This window comes from Phoxinus phoxinus, assembly GCF_949152265.1.
Source record: "Phoxinus phoxinus genome assembly, chromosome: 10".
NCBI lineage: Eukaryota > Metazoa > Chordata > Actinopteri > Cypriniformes > Leuciscidae > Phoxinus > Phoxinus phoxinus.
The window spans coordinates 12,912,403-12,933,374 of record NC_136885.1 but is presented as its reverse complement, the minus strand read 5'-3'; the positions used below and the strand labels follow the sequence as shown (position 1 = coordinate 12,933,374).

Here is a 20,972-nt window from a genome sequence, read left to right as displayed (position 1 = left end):
TCCACTAATGGTTGAAAACACCACAACACAGATAAAATCATCTCCTTTTTTGTGTGTGTGTGTGTGTGGAGGATTTGTTTAAAGGCAACAAGATAAAAAAAAAACCCAGAAGAAAATAATTCTGTTGTCAAACTTTAATAAAACATTCTTTAAAAGTCAAATGAAGCCTAGATATAGTCAAACAGATGTATAGTTGACTTTTTTCATGTAAAATTATACTTTCATAATAAACAAGACCAAATAATGCACATGACAGACGGATACTCTTTAAACATTTGCAATAAATACTGTACTGAAGCTTGCTATTTCAGAAAATGAAAAAGTCAGTACCTTTTCAACAGATTCATTCGCTGTTGAAGTGCACAGCATGTCAAAAAGGGACTTCTGTGTATACAATTATGGTTCAAATGCAAAACAAACAAAAACTGCAAAGCAGCTAACTCAATGCGTTTCAAAATCGGTAGAATGTGCATTTCTGTTCAAAACAACTAGGGAGTGTTATTTTGGACGTTTAAAAACAGTTGTGGAGATTTAGTAATCACAGGTTTTGCCATTGCAGTCATTCTTTCAAAGGACGTAAAAGCCCAGGTGGGTGTTGCTGTAGTTTCTTTTAGAGCTTACATCACTTTTTAATTGTTGGATGGATCGGCCTGAGTGAATAGTACACACTGATTTAGTCTAAAGCAGGTGTGCTCTGCTATTCTCATCAGTTCTGGCTTGTTCAAGTAGGTGTAGATTTTGCAGCAGACAGCAGGAGGCAGGATCGTTACAAAAATACACAGAACTTTCGACGACTGTAATGCCCTTCTTCAGTGCTCTAGCATTTCTCCTGTATTGCATGCATGGAGAGCGCAAGCTGTCAGAGAACGTCGCGGACGCTTAGTCTTCGTGTAGCTTTCCTTTGGGTTTCTTCCTGTGTGACGCCCCGAAATCACGTGACCTGGACTTGCTCACTGGATAAATCCTGAGGACAGTGAAATGAACATTTGTTAGCCATGGCTAATAACTGTATCCTCAATAAAGACAGGAAAACTACTCTGTAACTGTATCAAGTTAAAAGCTATTGATAATGTACACTATATGTACACTTCAAGCTTACATACATGCATAGGCCTACTACCATTCAAAAGTTTGCGGTCTACATTCATTTGATCTAAAATACAGTAAAAATGTCAATGTTGTGAAATATTATTACTATTATAAAAAAATCTGTTTACTATTTTATTATATTAAAAATGTAATATATATAAAATATAATTTCAGCAGCCTTGTCATCGTTCAGAAATCCATCTAATGTGCTGGTTTGGTGTTCAAGAAAGGTCTCTGTTACTGGTGTAACCTCCGTCCCCTGATGGAGAGAATGAGACAAGGTGTTGAAGACTGACACCAAGGGTCGTACTTGGATTCCTCTGATACTTCAGAAAAGGTCAATGAGATTTGGCGAGTGGGATTTACGTGCGCCACTCCCCCGGACATACGGTTATAAAAGGAGCTGCCGTGCATCCACTCATTCAGGTTTGTGCTGAGGAGCCGAGAGTGTGTCCTGGCCATCCAGTGGGTATTCCAATGTTGTGGCAAGAGGGACACCACGTCTCGTTCCCTCTATCATGGAGCGGAGGTTAAAACAGCAACCGAGACGTTCCCTATCTTTCAGTCACTTCAATGTAGTGTCTGATCCTAACACTATAGGGATCCCCATGGAAAGAGCCACAACAGCTGAACTGAGTTATGAGGCTCTGGCGATGCAGATGTTGGCAAGCTACTGCGTGCCGGGTAACAAGTGCACTCGCAATATCGTAACCTACCCAACACTCCACGTGAGCCGTGTAGTCCTCCGTACCACTCTGGGACCGAAGGACAGTACTTACAATTGGAATATGTTGCTCCAGCCAAACTTCCATAAACTTTTCAGTTCTTCTCTTCTCTTTTTTTTTTTTAGGAAAGTAATTACAGCTGTTTTTAGACCTGATTGCTGAGGAAGCACTCTTCCTCCCAGACGAGAGAAAGAACACTAGAGACACCACATCCTGCCCTAGGGGAGGTTAATATGTGGAGAATACATCATATGAATTTACCTCCCGGGAATTACCCACCCATGGAAAGAAGTCCCTGTGGTAGGAGGGACTACCGGGGGAAAGAGCATTGAACTTGCCACCTCCTGGGAAAGAGCAGATTCTGCCATCCCTGGGACATCCGTGTCATGGACACTTCGAGGCTTTCTTGATTTCGTTACATCATTACATTACATTCGTTACATTTACATTTATATAGCGCTTTTTTCTGAGACCTCAAAGCGCTTTACATAGAAGGGGGGAATCTCTAGCCTGGGTGCCAGCCCGAACCCCGCCCACAACATTTTTTGGTCGGGAAGTTCGGTCTGGCCTCGATCCGTTGAGGAGAAATTATGCTCGGCTCCCAGAAGGCCGAGCCAATCAAATTGCCAGGGCGGGCTTTAATCGATGATGGACAGATGATCTGCGGTTACGTTATTACCACGTCATCAAAGAGCGGTTGGGTTGAATTGGTTTTCAACAAAGATGACTGCAGCTGGAGAATTTAGATGTTTAGATTCCGCTATCGCGTCTTTTATAAAAGAAATTGACAGCGCATTAATTTTAAAAGACGAATAGAGAACCGCAATCAAGACATTTGTCGATCGGAAAGATGTGTTTGCCGGCAGTCCTTCCTACGGTATTCGTCAAAAGTTTAATTTATTAGCTGGCTCCGATGGTCGCTAAGAAGATGGGACGCAATTAAAACCAATGGAAGGAATGAGCTCACGATCTCTTTTCTCTGAAGCCTCAGATTCTTCACGCTTCTTCAGCCTGGTCTCTTTCGTCGTCTTTCCATTTAAAAAAAAAATCAGTCAAGTCACGTTGCAACCATGTTCTAAAGTTGAGACAGGGCCGACAAATGCGAGAAGATTTATTTGCTTTATTGTCGAGATCTAATCCTAAATGGAGAACTTGTTCGTATATACATACACCTTTTGTATTTCTCTCAAAAATGTTATTTGTGCTTGTAAGTACTCCGCGAATTCTTAAATTATTTTTACAACAATGGCAAAGATCGTTTACACTCATTAATTTACTACTTCTTCCAGCGTGCGTGCAGTTGAGCTCTGTTGACAACTATGCATTGCTCTGATTGGTTGTAGGTCTATCCAATTGAGTGCAGAGTTTTTTTTTCCTGGTTCGGTTAAGACACGCCTCATAATCAAAGCCCTATGGAGCAGTATCAGACTCACATTCTGACTAGACTATGAGTATGATGAAGTCAGGCTAGGGAATCTCCTCAACCACCACCAATGTGCAGCATCCACTTGGATGATGCGACGGCAGCCATATTGCGCCAGAACACCCACCACACACCAGCTTATTGGTGGAGAGGAGACAGTAATGAAGCCAATCAGTATATGGGGATGATTAGGAGGCCATGATAGACCGAGGCCAAGGGGCAAATTTGGCCGGGATGTTCTTGTCGGTCGCCTGATGAGTGGGCTGTGTCGCATTCCTGGGGACATAGCCTGGCTGTGGGCTTCGGCGAGACTTGCGTAGTTTCTGCATCAATCCCGGCTCAGAAATACCCCTCGTGCATAGAGGTTTACCTCTTTTAGAGGTTTAGCCTGATGGACCTGCAAGATGGCCATGGCATGCAGGGTGGAGGCGGCCTGTCCAGCAGCCCCGCAAGCCTTTGCTGTTAGAGACAAAGTGAACGTAAAGGCCCTAAAAAGGGAGTCTGGTACGATTTAGCCAGGTCGCGGCATTTTGCGGGCATAAATGCATCACAATTGCACGCTTCACCTGTGGAACCTCTGTATACCCCTTGGCTGCCCCACCGTTGAGGGTAGTGAGGGTGGAAGAGCTCATAAAGCAGAACCAGGCAGTAAAAGGTGCCTACCATGACTTCATGAGCTTCTCATGCACCTCAGCTGTGAGTCGCGCTCCGAGCCCAGATACCAATCCAACCTATAGCGCTTGGGACAGGACGGAGGATTCAACTCTAGCCCGATGCTCTCGATGGCCTGAGCAAGCATGTCCGCCAACTCAGAGTCACACTAAGACTGGGCCACCGCACCGGAGGGTGGGAGCCCAGGCCGAGTCTTTCATGTCCGATGCTGCTATTGACAGCTCATCCTCATCTGGACCCTGAATGAGAATTCAGGCACGCCATGTGAAGCAACTCATCCGTGAACTCCATCGGGACTCTCGGGAGCAACATGCAAAGTGAGGAATGGGAGGCCCGTGGGGATTGACCTCACGGATATGCTCCCGTTGTTGCCCTCATATATCCCTCAGTGTTAGCCGTCGTGGCCTTGTGCATTGCTGAAGGACCAGAGAAGAGAGTGGCTGAGGAGACTCTCTCTTTAGCCAGAGAAGTGAGTCGAGATCCCAACTACGACCCCCTAGTGTCCGTCTTCGACACCAGACAGATAGGGAACATTTCTTTCATTATCTTGAACACAGTTGTGCTGCTTAATATTTTTGTGCAAACAGTGATAATTTCAGTATTCTTTTATGAATATGTAGTTCAACAGAACAGAATTTGTTAAAATAAAATTTATTTGCATCATAAATGTCTTACCTGTCCCTTTTGATGTGTCCTTGCACAACAATTTCTTAAGTATTGCTAATTTCTTAAAAAACAATTACTGATGCCAAACTTTTGAATGGTAGTGAACTGTATTTAAGTATTCATCTGACACCTATATACCTGAAACCTAAAAACCTATATGCAAGTAGTAAAATACAAAAAGTGATTTATATAACAGAGTGCTAAAAACATAGTGATGATGAACCATTTAACTAAATATTTAATATATGACTGGAAAATGCAGCAAGGACTAGAAAAAAAAATCTGTGAATCATTTGATGAAACCATCCAAACTAAAATGAATCCTCCCAATTCTTCAGAGATAGAGGACAGTTAAGGAGAATGTGTTGTTTTATTAATGCTACTGAAACCTACTGAAAAAAAATAACTTGTTAGCGGAAAAGTGGATACTGTCAGGAAAAGAACTGAACTAATGTCATGCTAATGAAAATGTAGCTACGGTACATTACTAAGATTTTTACATAGAATTACTGTGCAGAAGTTACTCTGCAAGGGGATTTTTGTGGACTGACTTGTTCACTCCTTCATCCTATTCCGCATGCACCAACTGTATGTTTTCCCCACCTGCGCTGATATAGGTAGATGAGGAAGACCACATCATCTCTGAAGCATGCCAACTGATGGGGTCCAGGGGTTGTTATTATTCCACTGAACACATCACTGATGAATGTGTTCAAGCCCTGTGAAGCAAAAGCAATTAATCATACAGTGTATATATTTTGGAAAGAGTCTCTTTATATTTAAAGGTACACTATGTAGGAATTCCGTTTTTGTCAAACAGCGACCCCTAGAGTCGCTGTGGAGTACTTGTACTGTCGTAAATACCACTCACGCAGAGATGTCTCTGCACTCACGGCCTGATCCCCTCCCCCTGTATACCGGTACCTGTTCAGTAGGATGGAAGCTGTAGCGAATGGAAATAAGGTGTGGCCCCTTTAAGAGCTGTGCGCGCCCTGTTGAACTGTTGGCAGTCTGTATTGCATGTGCGCCTCGAACACCCCATGTATGCGACGCCGGGTTATTTCAGTTTGATGCTCATTCTTATCCTATTTTTGTTTATAAAGTAATGCTGTGGACGGTAGAATGTGTGACAGTTACACAAGTTCGATTGGGAAATAAATTGCAAGTTGTGAGATGCCAATCGCCCCTGTGAATCTTTCTGGCCTCTGTAATAACTTCCATCTGTGAGCCTATCTTTCCTCCTGAGTCCTGACACAACACGTTACAAAGCGTCGGACATCAAACAGGCACAGATAGCATCCGAAGATGCCTACTAGTCCATCAACAAGAAGGCCAGGTAAGCATTGCTGTTGCATCCATTGCTGCTTTTTAGCTCTCGCTAACGAGTGAAAGCCTGACCAAGTGAGACTCTTGTCCGGTTCCTCACGCGGTCAGTTTCTCATTTTCTTTTCCTTGACTCTTCAGACCGCGTTTTCTTCATCGACTTCAATCATTTCTGCCATGATTCACGTCTGAAATGCGTGCTAGTGTCTTCCATAGAGTCTGTTTCATAGATTGTTGATTTATCTGACGTCGTGCCGTAAAGCAAGTGGTGATTCTCGCGAGATTTGTCGGGGCCGCCACCTCTCAAACTTGCATTGCTGTTTTTTCCAGCGGCGTTCCCCCCCAGCTTTGCTATAGGGATAATTCGCCCTACTACGAGTTTGTTTACCATCGAAATGACTTTGAAGCTGTTATGTTAAAGGGTTAGTTCACCCAAAAATTAAAATAATGTCATTAATGACTCACCCTCATGTCGTTCTAAGCCCGTAAGACCTCCGTTCATCTTCGGAACACAGTTTAAAGGACAAGTTCGGTATTTTACACTTAAAGCCCTGTTTACAGATCGTATCTGATGAAATAGAACGGTTAAGATTAAAATTTGGACACATGCTGCTGTCGCGAGAATTTTAGTTTTATTTAGCGTTTGTGGACCTATTTTGCCAAACGCGTCACACCCAGATTCTTCCGTTGAGAGCTTGAATAATAGACACCAGTTGGTGGCGATAATGCACCTTTGCCGATTGCAAGCAAACCGCTGGCATTTCATTGAATACACAGAAGAAGCAGAAGAAGAAGCGGCGGAGGAATAACGTACCTCACACAGCACACTCAATACAATCAATGGAGTTGGACAAAAACTACGATAAAACCTGTTGGAATGCATCTTTTTCAGCGTTTTTTTTTGGGCCCGTATCAGTGAACACCCCTGACCCCTCGGTGAGTTTCACGTCTTTGTAAACGAAAGTTTAATGTGTTTTAGGAAGGAATCTGCCAGTGCACATAGACAACCATTGTGTGGGGGTGGGGGGGAAGCGAAATAAACCCAAAATTCTCGGGACAGCAGCATGTGTCCAAAGTTTAATCTTAACCGTTCTATTTCATCAGATACGATCTGTAAATGGGGCTTTAAGTGTAAAATACCGAACTTGTCCTTTAAGATATTTTAGATTTAGTCCGAGAGCTTTCTGTCCCTCCATTGAAAATGTATGTACGGTGTACTGTCCATGTCCATAAAGGTAATAAAGACATCATCAAAGTAGTCCATGTGACATCAGTGGGTTAGTTAGAAATTTTTGAAGCATCGAAAATACATTTTTGTCCAAAAATAACAAAAACTACGACTTTATTCAGCATTGTATTCTCTTCCGGGTCTGTTGTCAATCTGTGTTCACGACTCCGCAGTGACGCTGCTGACGTAAGACGCTGCTGACGTGTTATCTCGTCCGTGTAGTATTCGGGTTCAAATAAATATGGATGGGCAAAAAAATGCAAGCCTTCCTCTGTGTCGAAATCCTTAGACATGTTTGCGAAGATTTTTTTGTTTACATCGTGCATCTCCCTCATCGTGCACTCGGGCGCACCAGATAACACGTCAGCAGCGTCACTGCGGAGTCGTGAACACAGATTGACAACAGACCCGGGAGAGAATACAATGCTGAATAAAGTCGTCGTTTTTGTTATTTTTGGACAAAAATGTATTTTCGATGCTTAAAAAATTTCTAACTAACCCACTGATGTCACATGGACTACTGTGATGATGTTTTTATTACCTTTATGGACATGGACAGTATACCGTACATACATTTTCAATGGAGGGACAGAAAGCTCTCGGACTAAATCTAAAATATTTTAAACTGTGTTCCGAAGATGAACGGAGGTCTTACGGGCTTGGAACGACATGAGGGTGAGTCATTAATTACATTATTTTCATTTTTCGGTGAACTAACCCTTTAAGGTTCAATTCTTGCATAGTGTACCTTTTAAAGCTACATTGTGTAGGATTTTCTCCCATCTCACGGTGAAATTGTATATGGCTACCAACTGAATATTACTTTCTAGCCCCTCCCATTCCGAGGGCGTTTTAACTCCTACGGTGGCCGTATTATTTCAAATCTGCCGGCAGTCGCGAGTAATCTCCCCCTCGCATTCATCACGGTGCCACTGAGTGTAAAAACGCGAAAGGCGAAGCTTGAATTTCCAGGTATGTCCCTCTTTGGCTAATGTATTTTCAAGATGGAGGCGTAACATGGCTTCCGCCATTCGAGCGACTCACTCGTATGTATTATAAATGGCAGATTCTATGCTTACGATAATATTTGATTAGTTGGTAGAAGTAATTATACATTAATGAGCACATATCATTTTGAAACTAAGTGTTTTTTGCTAAGAATCAACTTAAAAAATGGCACAGTGTAGCTTTAAGTCTTAAGACTCCGTATTAAGTAGAAACAACTTAAAAGAAATGTTATATTGGTTTTCCCCATTGAGAACAGTTAATGTTCTGCTATAAAAAATATATATATTATAAGGTCATTTTATCTTATTTTTTCACCTGAGATGTTTCTTGCACCCAAAAGTCATAATTTAGTTTATGGCCATTGTAATATTCAATATTAAACATAAGCTTCAGCCCTAACTTTGAGATCCTTCTGAAGGATATGCAGAGCAGTAGGTGCTACACACAGCCAGGAACATATATGATGAGCTTTCACACATTTTATATTCAGTTCTTCTAAGTCAGTGTTTCTCAACTGGTAGGTCATGTCACGGAGTGCATAGTCAATGTAAAAAATAAATAAAATAAAACTTTGAGCAATTACAAGCATGAAACACGGTACTTACGTTGTCAGTAAGTCATGAAATTACCAAAAAGGGTTACCCAAAATACAACTTTATTTTCAATTTGTGTTATTTTGATGATTGTTGTGGCTCATACCAACTTACTAACTTTACTGTATTAACAAAAACTAGTTTGGGACTCCTATGTAATAGCCTTACATTTTACTGTTTATTCACTGTGAATTCAATGAAATTCTTACAATTTAAGTGCAGTGTTGGGGAGTAGTTAACTACAAGTAGCGACGCTACTAACTTAACTACATTTTTCAGTAGCTTGGCAGTAGCTCAGTTGCTTTTTAAACAGTGTAGCTTTTCCAGTAGCTAACTACTTTTTGCAGCAAGTAGCGGTGTAGCGCGAGCAAAAGCTACATTGCGTTTTGTCGAGCCTGCGCGAATCAGCGCGATGCCAGGATATTCTTCTTTTAGAGTCGTGACGTTCGCGAACGAACCGATTCTTTTGAACGGCTCATAAACATGAACGATTGGAGCCGAGTCGCGGCTGGAGGGGAGCCGTTCTTTCTGTCGTTCCTTTTTTTCCTATGCGTGTTTCACACAGATGCACACAAATTAGCTCCTCCGCGAGACAGAACAGTTATAGGGGGAGGGGCGCACCCAGCGCAGGGGTGTTGTGTGATGATAGTTGTGTTTCATTTTATTTATTCTAATTTTATCTACAGTATTTAAAACTTTAAATATTTTTTGTTTTCTATCAAAATGTTCTTGTGTGGAAGTGTTTGTAGTAAAAGCTGTTTTGCACAGAAATTCATTGCAGCCGGCTTTGTTTTTGATGTTTATTTGTGAGTAGGTATGAATAACATAGTCAACGTAGCTTTACACATACACACACTTTGGTAAATCCAAAATAGTGATGTCACTGTCTAAGCAGAGGGATGTTGTGCGACCCTATGGCCACACATGACAAATGAGGTAATAATTAATATTTCAGAATAATTCAAACTCAGATATTGGTGTGTGATATCTGAGTTTTAATTATTTGACTACAAATCTCACCTCATCATTCCTCCCAGTGATTATTTCCAGGCTAAACTGAGATGTCCCCAAGCTGGCTTCTTAAAACTGACTACTGGTAAATATTTAAAAAGAGCCAAAAACAGATCGCCAAGATCCGGATCCCCTCAAAGAGCCATTTTTTGCCATTACCGCCACCTGTTGTTTAATCACGCATCTTGCGGCTAACGGTTCACTGACGTACAGAAGTGGGTTGACACACCCATATATAATCCATGATGGAGCAAGACGTGGTGGCAGATTTGAAGGATGGAGAAACAACTAATGTTAATTAACCATGGCCTTATTTGTCCAAGTTCATATTTGTTGCAATTTTGCACTTTTGACAAACAGTCTGAGATATTTGAGTGTAGTGTGTAATAAAACAATACTCTTTGAAATCATAATTGTATTGCATTGTTTTAAACACTAAATATTTTACTTAAAACATTCCTCAGATACTTATTCAGTTATTTATAATATACGTTGTTCAAAAAAATCAAAGTAGTTTCAATGTAGCTAGCTACTTTTTGATAGTAACTTGTAGTGTAGCTAACTACTTTTCCAAAAGGGTAGCTTGACTGTAGTTTAACTACTTTAACTTACGAGTAGCTTGTAGCTTGTCAAACTACAGTTTCAGAGTAGCTTCCCCAACACTGTTTAAGTGTATGTTAAGTAAAATTGTTACTTGGGTGTGTGTCAACCATTTTTGAGAAATAAAATAGCTTGGTTCAAATTTCAAAACATTTGAGTCACGGCTTAATGATCCCATGGCCAAACCAGTTGAGAAACACTGATCTAAATAATACTTCCTCCTCATACCTCACTGCGACTGTGCGGGCAAGTCACTGAACACTAAATAGGTGTTGATGATGTGTTAATGTTAATTCATACACAAATTTTAAAAGCTAAAGTTAATTTTTGTGTTTTAACTCCTTTAACTTGAGCGCCACGGTTTTAGAATGCTGTGAGCCGCAAGTACAACAGTCAAAGACGTCTGCTAAGTGCATGTTTACATAGAAAAACAATGGAAAAGCAACGCAGTGGAATGCAAAAACGATGGTGGTGAATGACGTCAACTCGGGTGGACACCAACTGTGATCAGATCACATGACTCTTTTCAATGGTGCAATGAGGGAGCACGGAAGCTTAACCTACTTTTTTGAAGACCTTTAAAAATGGTGCGGGGTGCAAAAGCTTGTATTAGCATTTCATCTGCCGCCATTGCAAATCACGCCGTTTTTGCTTCCTTTTTGGCCTGTTTTTCCGGGTCATTAGTTACATCTACCTCTGGTTGTTTCAGCAATGTATATTGTAAATGCAGATATTGGATTTGGGTCACTTTTAAAAGAAGATGCAAGCTGTTCGTCAAAAAAACATAGTCAACAAATCGGAATAGGAAGACCTGCAGTGTAAATGCATCCTATGTGAACAGCCTCTTCGTTTTAATGGTCTTTTTGGACTGGGGAGAAAGTTGCGAGTTCTGAGAGTTTCAGTATGTTTTCAATAAGATCACACAAAATCGATTTCTCATTAAATTAACGCTCTAACTTACCTTATACATCAAGACGGACATCTGCAGGTGAGCCACAGATTTTAACTGTGGAGAAAAGCAAAAGATTTCAACTTTCAGAGGAAAGATTATAGGAAAAAGACAACTGTAGTTGAACTTTATTTGAGAACTGGCCTATAAACAAACCTTGTAATTGATGAACAGCTGAGGAACCATTGACAGAAACCCGAACGCATAAACACCTTAATGTTTGGGAAAAAAAGAAGAGGAATTTTATTTAGAAATGATTTGTGCAGTAAGTATTTAAGTGTTAATTAACACTTTTTTTTAATTAAAGCTCTTACCACTAATAAGGCCATTGGTTATCCAAGAGTGCCAACTATTGAGAGTACACAACATAACGAAACATGAATATATTAATATATATATATATATATAAAACTACAGAGGCTCTAAAAAGTTTGTGAACCTTTTTTGTGAATTTTCTTTATAAATATGACCTATATAGAAAGATGAATTCGAAATAGAGCTTTCTTATTTAAATGAGTTGAGGCAGTGTTGTTAAGAGGAATTGACCAAAATAATTTTTAAGCTGATGTATAGAACTGATTACACAGTTACATGGAAACATTTGGTTCCTGTTATTGCTGCTCAAGGACGTCACACTAGATAACATCAAATATGTTTATTTTGCTTAATAATTAAGTTAAAATATGCAGCGTTATTTGTTTTATTTGATTTCTCTTTATCTAGTTAGAGGATTTACAGGAATATTTCAATGTCGGTCAAATTTATAAAAGATTCACACATTTTCCAGTACCACTACAGTAAGCATATATATATATGGAGAAAAGCATGAACATTTCCATATATATATATATATATATATATATATATATATATATATATATATATATATATATATATATATACATAATATTAATATTATTTTTAAAGTAAAAATGTTACCTTTTATTTTGGAGATACAAGTATGAGTATATGGCCCCACTGATACACAATGGATACATCAGATATGACAAGAACTTCATGGCCTGTACAAGTAAAGAGAAACTACTAAAAAAAAAACTGTGTCAAAGAAAGATGACAAATTCTATAGGAACTCGGGAAACATGAATTAATAATGAACTACTTGGTTCAAAAAGAATTTGTTCACACCTTAGAATCATAGTCTTCCGTTGCGCGCTCAAAATCATCCATTCTTTCATCCTTCAAGAAAACAAATTACAGTGAGTACGGTGTGTAGCATATTCCTTAAAAACACCATAGTGAGCTTACTAAGTATAAGTAATAAACACTTACATGAAATGTGGGTGAAAGTGCTAAGACCTTGTTCACTTTCCATAACTACAAATTCAAGAACAAATGACAGTGGAGAAAAGTCATGTTTGGTTGAAACAGAAATAAACGCCAGCAGTCCAAAATGAGCACATTTCACCTATTTTTATACCTCAATTAGAGCCGAGATCCCAGTGGGAAGCAGGATCAGCCAGCTGGATTTCTCTTCTATTAGGTGGAGGAATATTACGACGGTACTGAAACACCTCCACACAACTGCAGAGACAAACACGATTTTATAGCCATTTTTTTTTCCAATTGCGACAAATGATTTGTGGCTCGTCTTGTCGCACCAACATACAGCAGCTATTTATTCAGTACCTGATCTTCTAGAAATACCAGCTAAACTCTTCTTTTCTCGCCAGAACCGTATGTCATTCTTGAAGGCAAAGACCTCAAATGAGAGCTGCGAAACAGAATATTCCATTATCGGTAAGATAATGATCATTTACAATAATAAACGTACATAAGAATAGGTATCTGTATAAAGCATTTTTACATGGAATGCAGGCACTAGAATGGACAAAGCCAAGATGTGCAGCCCACTATCAACAAACATGGCTTTGATTTCATCAAGATTCTGCTCCGAAAATCCTGCCAGAAAGAAAGTAGAAAAACATGCTTATGATTAATACAGAATTAAACCATAAATCTGAGAAAACTTGTGAATCTAGTTATTGAATTATTTTTGTATTTTATGCATTTATGTCATGCATTGTATGTCACTCACCAAAATGTTTGAGTGAGTATATGACAGCTTGTATGTGGATCCATATTCTGAATTTGCGTAAGGTAATGGTGTCATATGATATTGTCAGTGGGACTGCTTTTGTGGTGCTGTTTATCTCCTGTGTAATTTAACATGTAAACGTGCATTCATAAATCGAACGCATTTACATTTTTACATTTTAAATAGAATCTCAGAAATGAGTTTGTTTGCTTTTTACATACAATTAAGTCCTTTAATCTGCTTCTTAGTTCATCAACCAGTAAAAGTGGCAGATACAATTTCTTTTTTTCCTTTTTTCCATCTTCCACTCTGAGGGAATAAAATGAAAGGAAAACAAACAGTGTTTGAATTCCAGGTGAGATAAGACACAGATACACACACACATCAAGGTTTCAGATAATAACTCACATTTTCATATAGCGGCGAAGGTCGCTGGGCACCGCAGCACTGTTGAAGGTGAAATCCTCATTCATTACGTTCAAGGGAAGTCGTGATTTCCAGTAAGAAACAATCTGCTGCTCTTCTGGTGCCTTTACACAGGAAAGTATCCACATTCAAGTTATCCCTTCACATCTGTCATGATGCATTTTTGATTTTAGTCAACTAAACTTAATTTACCGTGTTTATATAATCAGTTAAGATTTTTTCTACAGCATATGAACTGATTTGAAGTAGGGTATATTCATTTAGTACATGTTTTCATGGACTGATGAAGTAAGATACTACTTCACTTTGCTGTACTGTATGTAAAGTTGACAACCCCGACAATTTTATGCATTTAGATGATGCTCTTATGCAAGTGTGCTTTCCCAAAAGCAGCATTAGCCAACTATGGTCACAAGTTCAGTCATTAGCAGCATAGTTCAACGAAACCATAGTTCCAATGAACATTCACAAACAGCGTGGTTGGAACTACAGCTCTAGAGATGAGGTTAGAAGCAGTTTATTGCTAAAAGTACATGTGGGCTTACCGTAATAAATCGTTTTCCTGAGCAAAATAAGCAAGCTGACATTCAGTACAATCTATATCTTTCATTTCGAATATGTACAAATTTAATTTACGTCTTTTAGTTTTTCAAGAGATTTAAAGGAACAGTTCACTTCAAAATGACAATTCTGTCATAATTTACTCGCCCTTAAAGGAGAACTCCAGTCAATTTTAACATTGAGCTCATTTTTTAGTAAATTTGGAGTGCTGTCAATACAGAGAACAACAACAAAAATCAGTGTTGCCTACACCGTGTTATCCTCTTTTTAAAATTTGCACCCTGTTGACTTCCATGGGGCAAGTTTTAAACCTGCTTTTATTTTAGCCTCTTAACATCCTTGATGTGTCATACAAGTGCCCAGCCATGTTAGATGATTCCTTCAGAGTGAACACGAGTGAATCTGACTGCAGTAGATGTGAAAGATATGAATAAAAATGATGTTATATCAGCCAGCGCACATACCTGTATTTAGTTCCTGTTTTCGGTCGAAGTCCAAAGTAGTCGATTGTCGAGTTCACGCGCATAGGTTTAGTTACCTATGATAACACGCGTGAACTCGACAATCGACTACTTTGGACTTCGACCGAAAACAGGAACTAAATACAGGTATGTGCGCTGGCTGATATAACATCATTTTTATTAATATCTTTCACATCTAATGCAGTCAGATTCACCGTGTTAACTCTAAAAGAATCACTCACATGGCTGGGCACTTGTATGACACATCAAGGATGTTAAGAGGCTAAAAGCAGGTTTAAAACTTGCCCCATTGAAGTCAACAGGGTGCAAATTTTAAAAAGAGGATAACACGGTGTAGGCAACACCGATTTTTGTCGTTGTTCTCTGTATTGATAGCACTCAAAATTTACAAAAAAATGAGCTCAATGTTAAAACTGACCGGAGTTCTCCTTTAAGTTGTTTCAAACCTGTATGAATTTCTTTCTTCTGCTGAACACAAAGGAAGATATTTTGAAGAATGACGGTAACCAGTTGATGGACCCTATTGACTTCCACAGTATTTTCTTTCCTACTATGGATGTCAATGGGGTCCATCAACTGTCTGGTTACCGACATTCTTCAAAATATCTTCCTTTGTGTTAAGCAGAAGAAAGAAATTCATACAGGTTTGAAACAACTTGAGGGTGAGTAAATGATGACAGAATTTTCATTTTGAAGTGAACTGTTCCTTTAAAGCGCCGTTTTTGAAGAGTGTGTATGTGTGTATGGCTGTAGTATGAAAGGAGTATATTGTCAGTACATTCGGAAGAACACAACAGAAGTAATTATGAAATTACATAAATATGTACTTAACTCTTACCTAAGTGGGTCCAAAACGCAGTCGTAAGTTAAACTGAATGAATTTAATATAAATTTAAACTATAATGAATGCATGATGCTAACATGCAGTTAACTGTCCGAAAACATTACATCCAGTTCGCACTCAAGTATGTTCTTTTAAAGCATATTATTTTCGCAAAATATCAGTCCTTTTTAAAGTATGCTAAAATGTACTTCTTTTTCACAAGGGTAATTACGGTGCCAAATGAACTGCCACAATATTTGAAGAAGTGTGGGCAGTAATACTTTGCTACAATACCTCAGGGTTAGTGCTGGTGCTAGACTGAAGAAGGATCACTTGAGAGGTGAGACGGGTCACAAGACGCACATGTCTGCTGTCTTTCCAAGGCGAAGCTCCGCTTTTGTGCACAAACACCACGGCATGGACGCTCCCATTGTTATGGGTCATCTCAGGAACCGTGACACTCACCTTCCTTTAATCACAAAACATTGCATGCTATCTGAGGAACCGAACAATGCAGTTTCAGTATTCACACACTGTACAATAAAAAATGCTCAAAACCATATTAAAGTAAGTTTCTCAAATTGAATCAATTTCTTACCAGATCACCAGTTCTGAGCCACAGTGTACTTTCTGCAACTAAATGGGAAATAAGATTTTCATCTAGCCCTAACAAAAATGTACTGTGGTGATCCTATGGTACTGGATCACATGGAAAATCATATGGTATCACATAGTAAATACCATGATACTTTAATATATACTGGTCCCTTAAACCACATTTTTTTTAAAAATGTCATTAAATTATTATTCAAATCAAACCAAGTGGCATTTGCAAGGGAAATTACAATTTTATTTATATATAACATTTTATTTATACATGTACATAACTCAAGAGTGCCACATAAGGGATAATGCACGTCCGGCCGGCCGGTTGTTATTGCAGAATAAACCCGACAGGGTCATCAGAATGCATTAAAATGAATATGAGAGACATCAAACAATAAGTAACAACTAAAAGAACTACAAATTTCCCAATCAGAAAGTGTCCAAATACTTATTTATTGTTTCATTATTTAAAACCTGTATGTTCTCATCAACAACAGAACAGCTAAAATAAAAATTTTAATTTGAGTTGAATTTTTTTTTAAGAAAAAGAAGAGAGCTTAATTATATTGAATGTGCACTTGCAGTGTACTTAAAATCTTAAAAATATAGACAGATTCAACCCCATTTCCATGAAAGTTGTGAGTTTCTTAAATGCAATAAAATCAAGAATCTGTGATTTGTTGATTCTCTTTCACCTTTATTTAACTGACAAGTACAAAGAAAAGATTTCCAGGTTTTTTACTGACCAGTTTGTTTGTAATTTTGATGGCTGCAACACACTCCAGAAAAGTTGAGACATGTTTACTACTGTACACTTTTTTTATCATTTGGGAATTGAGGATACTAATTGTTGCAGTTTTGCAAGTGGGATTTTTGCCCAATCTTGTCTGATACAATGCGTTTCTTGATGTTGGTTTTCCAATGTATTTTTAATACAGTAGCTTGATGATGAAGGTCACGCACATTCAACTGAGGTTTCCTGCCCTACACAGACTGAGATTTCTCTGGATTCTCACAGATTGGGTGTACAGGTATATATTTTGGGACTCTTAGTTTGAAGTTTCCCCTGAGGAATTGTTTTTTGGTTCTGGGGCGGCTATATTTACCGGGCTCAAATGTCTATGAAGCTTTGGATCTCCTTGATCACTGGATCAGTCCGAGGACGTGTGAGACTGATAGACAGTGTGATGGATTCGCCTCTGAGGTACGAGAGGCTGGCATGCCAAGTCCGGTGATTGCAGCCATCAAAATCAAAATGTGTTAATATTTACAAAATACTAATTTGACCATTGGAATTGTCAGTTAAATAAAGGTTCAAGAGATTTAACAAATCACAGATTCTTGATTTTACTGCATTTTACAAAACTTTTCTGGAACTGGGATTGTAATATAATATGAATTAATAAAAGGTCACTTAAGGGAATATGTTTCTTAACACTCTTAAATGGATACTTCACCTCTGGAAAGATGAATATGTATTTAAAATGGGTCATTTATGTAGTAGAAATGTGAAATTATTTTTGAATTTGGAGCCTTCTAGACTGAGAAAAGCCAGAAAATGTATTTGTGGCTTATGTGGATGAAAGACAACAACTCCCAGAATGCACTTGCTTCGCTGCCGTACGAGGCCACTCCCAAGCCACCACTACCAGTAAGAGAGCGCCGTTAAACAACAAGGCTAGGCTACTAGTGAGTCTCCGTGACGAGTCTGCCCGGGATTTCGAGATCACCAAAATGTCCAGGATTCGGCTTTTGCGTTCAACAGTCGCCATTTATTATGTTTACTGTGGCGAGCAGGACGAGGCTGAGGGCCGCGGGAGAACGACGCGAGGCCGGTGGCGTGATTACTGATGAGCGGCACCTGTGAGACGCACCGGTCTCGTATCTCTCACGGAGGAGCAGGAATTATCTTAGCAATGTTAAAACGCACATTAACCCATCACTTGTTTAGCGTTCATGTAAACACTACATTCAGATTCACCAACCGGAATGAATTCAGTTAGATTGAAACAAAAGGTGTGCGTGTAAACAATGAATGGCGACTGCAGAAAGAAAAAGCCGAATCCCATACATTTTGGACGATCTCGACGGCTGGACATGTCCGGGAAAAAGAGGATGGTAACCCCTGCTACTCAGCTTTCTCCACAGAATAAGAACCTGTTAGCTTAGCTTCCTAATAAAGATGGCTGACACTATTTGTACATTCTGTGAGTGAGATCCCACCCTCTATGGGCGGGCTGAAAACATGCGGATCTAGCGCCTTCTACTGGCTGTAGTTTTTAGCCTCTGGCCAAAAAAGCCTCCGATGACGCCAAATAACGATTTTTGCGTCATTTGAGGATTTTTTACAGACAAAAAATACATAAATCTCTCGTCTCAGGGCAGGGGGACATGAGGGAGGGAAGCACGATAATTTGAAAATACTACAGGTTTTCTACTGATACAAAGCTTAATGCTAAATCCTGAAGTATCCCTTTAAGTACTTTTTTTTTTTAATTGAAGTTTTACTTTAAAGTATGTTTTAAATCATGTTTGAATAATCTTTTGTCATGTTTTAAGCACACTTATTTTGATGTGTTGACTAAAATACTATAGCAGAAGTAAAGTACTTGATTATATTTTTAACTGTAGTGTGCCAAGTTAATTTAAAGTTAATCTATTTAAAATGTACTAAATTGCAACTTCATCATTACAAATGTGTTATTACAAATATCAAATATGCTATTTAAATCATACAATTTTATCATCCTTTTAAGTACATTCAGCATAGGGTACAATGGGGTTAAAGGAACATCTTAAGAAAATATTGCTTTTCATACTCCAATTGTGTATGACTGATGCATAAAAAAAATAAAAGTTTCCATTGAATATTGATGGAGCAACATATTTTGACATTTAATACAAGACATTTTAATTTAATGTTCGAAAAAATTACATTCACTTCACAAGTAGCTTATATAGTTTTAATGTACGGCCTAATATAGTAATAAGTTATTAATATTATGCTATTTTACATGGGTAACAAACCACAAAATGTCAGCTTGCCTTTCGAACTTGGCGTTTATATCAAATCTGTCCACTTTGAAAAGCAGGTTGTGTCCAGCTTCATCACTGGGGTCCAGAGCGGAATAGACACTAAGCTGTTGAGAGACAACACGCATTAATAACTATAAGATTTTGAAGCAACAATACATTTGACAAAGACAGTTAAACTAGATACACTCACCTGAAGTCGAGGCTTGACAGTGAGATAAGATGTAACGCAGCTGTCCCCTTTGGCGCTGTCACAGGGTTTGGTGTGTATGAAGCCGTACATGGCCCAGCACGTATGCAGGACATACACCACCAACACCCCACAAATCACTTTAGTGTAAGACATCTTGAACTGAGAGCCATTTTTGGGCTTAGAATAGCACGACGGGAACATCTTCACGCCACGTCAAGTCGTTATTGTAAGGGGACGAATGCAGAAAAAAAGCTTTTAGCGATTCCCCTTAGCTGGCAAAGCACAGCAACACTTGCCTGGTTCATTCATTCATTGCGCGCTCGCGGAGGGGAAATGATGTCTTTATCCCAGGCGCTGTAAAGCATCAGCAGCAGCAGCGAGTTGATGTTTCAGTGAATTACAGAAGGCCTAAAACCATCAAAACACAAAGGCTGGAGCGGAGATATTCATTTACATGTAATTTCCCGAATACCGAATATGCAACCGCATGATCTCATGTATGACCAGCATCTTAGTATACTGTATTTGAGGGCACTGGGCAGGGTTGAGTGGGATGAATGCGGAGAGCGCCATCCTGTGGCCGCAATGAGAATATGCGCGTGTGTCTTTTTATGTTCAAAAACATCTAGTAATGCCAAAATATTACTCCCTTCTCAAACATTAGTCCACCCCCACCCCTCACATTTTTTTTTAAATTAATTAAAAGGCAATTATAAGTAAATAATAAAAATAGATGCACAAGCAAAACACACACACACACAAAAACAATACTTTATCGTATGTATTTAGCAGACGCTTACAAAAGAGGAGCAAAAGCACTTCATCAAAGACCCAGCAATATTTGTAATACACATACATTTATTAGATAACTATAGGAAGCTGAAGAGGAGAAATGCAGAGAAGATTAGTAAAGTTTAGATACATGCAGAGAAGATCAGGTAAAATAATGTGTTTAAAGTTCATTAATATGAAAGTTATTTCTTAATCAAGGGAACATGCAGCTTTTTAAAGATTTCTTATGGAACATAAATAGGCAGCTAGTACAAAACCGAACAAAGTTTGCACTGTAGCATAAATTCATTCAAAAATAAGTTGTGTATGTGAATGTGTGCTATTAAAAATTTGCTTGCAAAATAAATAAATTAACTGTACATTCAAGACCTTTATCGTCTTTGTTTTTATAATAATATAATAGGCTATATTATACACGGGTTTCTGTGCAACGTCATCACGTAGATGCGCGCGCATCTAAGAGGCAGAAAGCAACAGTCTTTACGGCTATATCTAGCAGAAGCGGAGATGAAGTGGAGCTGTTTTGCTGTAAACTAACCTAAATGCATAGGGTATGTCAGGTTTTTATGATTCGCAAACTTAGTTGGACAATTTCATACTAGTCAACTAACTAACTTTTTACATAATGTTATATTAATATGCAAATGAAACACAAGCAAACAGATTCAACTCTGAAATTGCAGTTTATTATTGAGTCAACAAGAATTTACAAA

General features: G+C 38.8%; 1 protein-coding gene across 1 annotated transcript; it reads right to left on the bottom strand.

Moving 5' to 3' along the window:
* Positions 1-121: 121 nt before the first annotated feature.
* LOC307005717 (lipid scramblase CLPTM1L-like) lies at positions 122-20,003 on the bottom strand. The gene is made up of 17 exons (XM_079626111.1): positions 19,468-20,003; positions 19,287-19,381; positions 15,930-16,104; positions 13,752-13,873; positions 13,565-13,652; positions 13,344-13,461; positions 13,113-13,207; positions 12,935-13,019; positions 12,726-12,829; positions 12,578-12,622; positions 12,434-12,484; positions 12,227-12,309; positions 11,602-11,636; positions 11,444-11,499; positions 11,300-11,344; positions 5,179-5,294; positions 122-964 (listed from the first exon to the last, which is right to left on the bottom strand). Exons 1-17 carry the CDS (start codon positions 19,666-19,668, stop codon positions 880-882), a joined length of 1,599 nt encoding a protein of 532 aa, XP_079482237.1. The 5' UTR covers positions 19,669-20,003; the 3' UTR covers positions 122-879.
* Between the last annotated feature and the right edge of the window lie 969 nt (positions 20,004-20,972).

Bases quoted from the DNA above. Each gene is read 5' to 3' on its own strand.
- LOC307005717 (XM_079626111.1), bottom strand. From the start codon at position 19,668: ATGTTCCCGTCGTGCTATTCTAAGCCCAAAAATGGCTCTCAGTTCAAG. The intron at 13,020-13,112 runs GTAAAAATGCTT...TCTGTTTCGCAG, and splicing joins TTCTAGTGCCTGCATTCCAT to CTCTCATTTGAGGTCTTTGC. The intron at 11,637-12,226 runs GTAACATTTTTA...TACTCTCAATAG, and splicing joins TTGTATCTCCAAAATAAAAG to TTGGCACTCTTGGATAACCA.